This window comes from Sparus aurata, chromosome 7 (assembly GCF_900880675.1).
Source record: "Sparus aurata chromosome 7, fSpaAur1.1, whole genome shotgun sequence".
Lineage (NCBI taxonomy): Eukaryota > Metazoa > Chordata > Actinopteri > Spariformes > Sparidae > Sparus > Sparus aurata.
In genome coordinates, this window is record NC_044193.1 from 3,218,536 (window position 1) to 3,221,603 (window position 3,068).

At 42.7% G+C, this 3,068-nt stretch overlaps 1 protein-coding gene across 2 annotated transcripts; it reads left to right on the forward strand.

The window, feature by feature from the left end:
- Window positions 1–366: 366 nt before the first annotated feature.
- tmem81 (transmembrane protein 81) lies at window positions 367–2,532 on the forward strand. Of its 2 annotated transcripts, none has more exons than XM_030421849.1 (6): window positions 367–660; window positions 870–1,099; window positions 1,184–1,329; window positions 1,420–1,535; window positions 2,066–2,259; window positions 2,409–2,532. In XM_030421849.1, the coding sequence occupies exons 2-6, from the start codon at window positions 878–880 to the stop codon at window positions 2,496–2,498; spliced, it is 768 nt and encodes a 255-aa protein (XP_030277709.1). In that variant the 5' UTR covers window positions 367–660; window positions 870–877; the 3' UTR covers window positions 2,499–2,532. The 2 variants fall into 2 exon arrangements, with proteins under 2 accessions (XP_030277709.1, XP_030277708.1); XM_030421848.1 differs by having other exon boundaries at window positions 371–660; window positions 858–1,099.
- The last annotated feature ends 536 nt before the right edge of the window (window positions 2,533–3,068 follow it).

Below are 3,068 nucleotides of genomic sequence, written 5' to 3' on the forward strand. Positions count from 1 at the left end.
GTCACAGGTTTGATCCACAAAATGACTAAAGTGTCCCTCAACAGCTTGTTTTATCCAGTTTATCACATTTCATCTGATAGAATCATGAATTTATGTCCTGAAATTGACTCCGACCGCATGTAATATATATATTTTCAGCGCTCTGTTTTAGAGACCAGATGAGTTGATTTCTGCACATAGATTCTATTTTGTAAATATACAAAATGTCAACACTTTCTGTATCTGTTTGAAATTGACGTCATCTTGTTTTTATTTACATTTGTACGATTTTATTCAAACTTAAATGATTCCTTAAAGACGATAGAAAACGTGTTTAACAGCTGATTTCAGTGGATAAATCAGCAGGAACATAAAGAGCGCTGATATGAATGATAACACTGATTAAAAATTATGATCTTTGGTATCAGTTTGGTGCATTTCGACCCACAGGAGGAGAAAACCTGCAGCCTGGAACTCTGGTCGTCACAACACGAAGTTTGAATTAAAATACACAAGATGATCAACAGAAAAAGCAGTTTGGACACATCTAGTACCGACTCTTTGTGTTTGACTTCAATTTTACGACGACAGTGAGTAAACTTTGACTTCCCCGTCAGCTTCAACTGGACCTTTAAACCCTGAAGCAGCCGAGTGTCATGTAAAGTATTGGATGTTGTGCAGGTGAGTGTCTAAAACCACACAGTGCAGTTTCACTCAGTCTTCCAGGAGTGATGTTATATGATTGTAAGTACGTGTGGAAGAGCAACTCTGCTTTAACACGCGGATATTCAAATAATTCCAGCTGAAAAATTACAATTTCTGACAGAACAAACAGTCAAAAATCGTCCTCGTGCTTTATTTTCCTTTATTTCCTGCAGATTTACCATCAGACATTGAAATGCAGAGTGTGACCGCCAGGCTTCACCTCCTCCTCCTCCTCCTCCATCCTCTGACCTCAGCTGACCCGGAGGAGGAAGATAAAGTGCCGGTGGAGGTCATTGTTGGCGGCTCTCCCTGCAGCGTCACCTGCGGGCTCGGCGTGAAAACTCAAACCCTGTGCGTAGTGAAAGACGGCAAGACGGCGATGGAGGAAGACGTGAAGAGTAAAGCTGGAGCAGAGGTATCAAAACGGACGTGACTGAAAATATGATGACTGAAAATGTAAAATAGCTCCGACTTATTGTCGTCTCTGGATTGATGGAAGGTGTCGGAGGAGTGTCGTGTCCGTAAGGTGAAGTGTGTGGAGTCGTGGCGGTGTGGACTCAGGACGATGACCGTGACCTCGGGACAGAGGGTGGACATCGACTGTCTGGGAGAAGTCATGGAGGCGATGGGGAGGTTCTCCTGGAGGTAAAGATGGACGACTCCTCCTACAAAACTAGATACAAAGTGCAGATCAAAACTAGAAGTGTAAAAGTGAAATGTTTTCTCTCATCTCAGGGTGTCATGGCGTTACGCCCGAGGAGTAATCAGCTCTGACGACTCTCTGTTCACGCGCTGGGATGCTCCTCTGCTGGGCCGAGTGGTTCTGGACCCGGTCAGGGAGGAGGACGCAGGTAAACACACCTGTATGCGCGCACACAGACTCACACAAACTTTCTGGACATGGGTTAGATTCCAACCTCCATTTCCTGGTGATTCAGCTAAAGTCTTATTTTATTTTTCATTTTGAAGTTAAACGTGAGAAGAAGAAAAGTTAAGTTGAACATGACGTGTCGCAGTTGTCCTGATGGACTGTAGTGCTGCTACACTTCCAGTCTCATCATGTTCCTCTCGGGAGCTGATGGATCTCTTGTGACATCTAGTGGTGTGATTGGGTGTAACCGGCTCTGGTCCGGTTTTCAGGCCATGTGTAACCCTACCAGGTCTTGTGAATTTGACAACAGAAGAGGCCGATCTAAAAGGAAATATCTGTTACATACAGATGAGTTTGACTCTCAAAAGGAGATTATAAATAAAGTAATTTGATAATTTTGGTCTAATGTGTTTCATTCAAAGTGTTTTAATGTTTAATCTTTTAGACAAGGTAACAAACATCTCAGTTATCAATAGAAACTAATTAATTAACTGATCTTGTCATTTGTAGGTACTTATCGCTGTGATGTGCAGGACGCCTCCTTCCGGAGAGTGAAACAGGTTTACTGGGGGATCCGGGTTTTGCCCACTGAGATTCTCAATCTGGACTACGAAACCTCTCTGGCCCAGTGGAACTCAGCTGGAAACCAGCAGAACCACACTGTGCCAGACATCCATGAGACCGTGGCGGCTCTTGTTCACGCGGTACGGTTTGGGTTCAGAAGTGATGGGTTGTGCATATTATGAAACAAATCTGTGAATTCAATTAAATTCACTAAATGTACATTTTACTGGTAATGCAAACATAATAAGTCATGTCCTGAGCAGTGTTTCTGTTCTCTCTGGACTCACAGGTTCTGATGGGCTCGATCATCGGAGGCGTCGTGACTTTTCTGATCCTGCTGAGCCTCATCCTGCTGATGAAGAGACTTCGTGGTTGTTAGAGATGTTAGAGATTAAAGAAAGACAGCGACATTATTAACATGTCATCCTTGGTTTTATAGGAGCAATATTAAAGAAATGGCCACCGTTGAATTCATACCTTAAAAATATAAGGTTAGCTACTTAGCTCAGTTAGCTGTGCAGCTAGTGGGAGCTTGTAACAGCTGGATGGGCTAGCCTGTTAGCATGCTAAACATGTATTTAACTGTTGGTCATTATAGTTCAGTTTTTAATGTTTTAGACCAAAAATCTTAGATGTTAAACATTAGAAGAAGTTAAGTCGAACATGATGTGTCGCAGTTGTCCTGATGGACTGTAGTGCTGCTACACTTCCAGTCTCATCGTGTTCCTCTCGGGAGCTGATGGATCTCTTGTGACATCTAGTGGTGTGATTGGGTGTTACCGGCTCTGGTCCGGTTTCAGGCCATGTGTAACCCTACCAGGTCTTGTGAATCTGGATGGGCTAGCCTGTTAGCATGCTAAACATGTATTTAAGTGTTGGTCATTATAGTTCAGTTTTTAATGTTTTAGACCAAAAATCTTAGATGTTGCAGAATATTCTTTTTTAAATT

Excerpts from the sequence above, each read along its gene's own strand:
- tmem81 (XM_030421849.1), top strand. The coding sequence starts at position 878 with ATGCAGAGTGTGACCGCCAGGCTTCACCTCCTCCTCCTCCTCCTCCAT. Across the intron at positions 1,100-1,183 it reads AGAGTAAAGCTGGAGCAGAG|GTGTCGGAGGAGTGTCGTGT; the intron begins GTATCAAAACGG and ends GATTGATGGAAG. Across the intron at positions 1,330-1,419 it reads ATGGGGAGGTTCTCCTGGAG|GGTGTCATGGCGTTACGCCC; the intron begins GTAAAGATGGAC and ends CTCTCATCTCAG.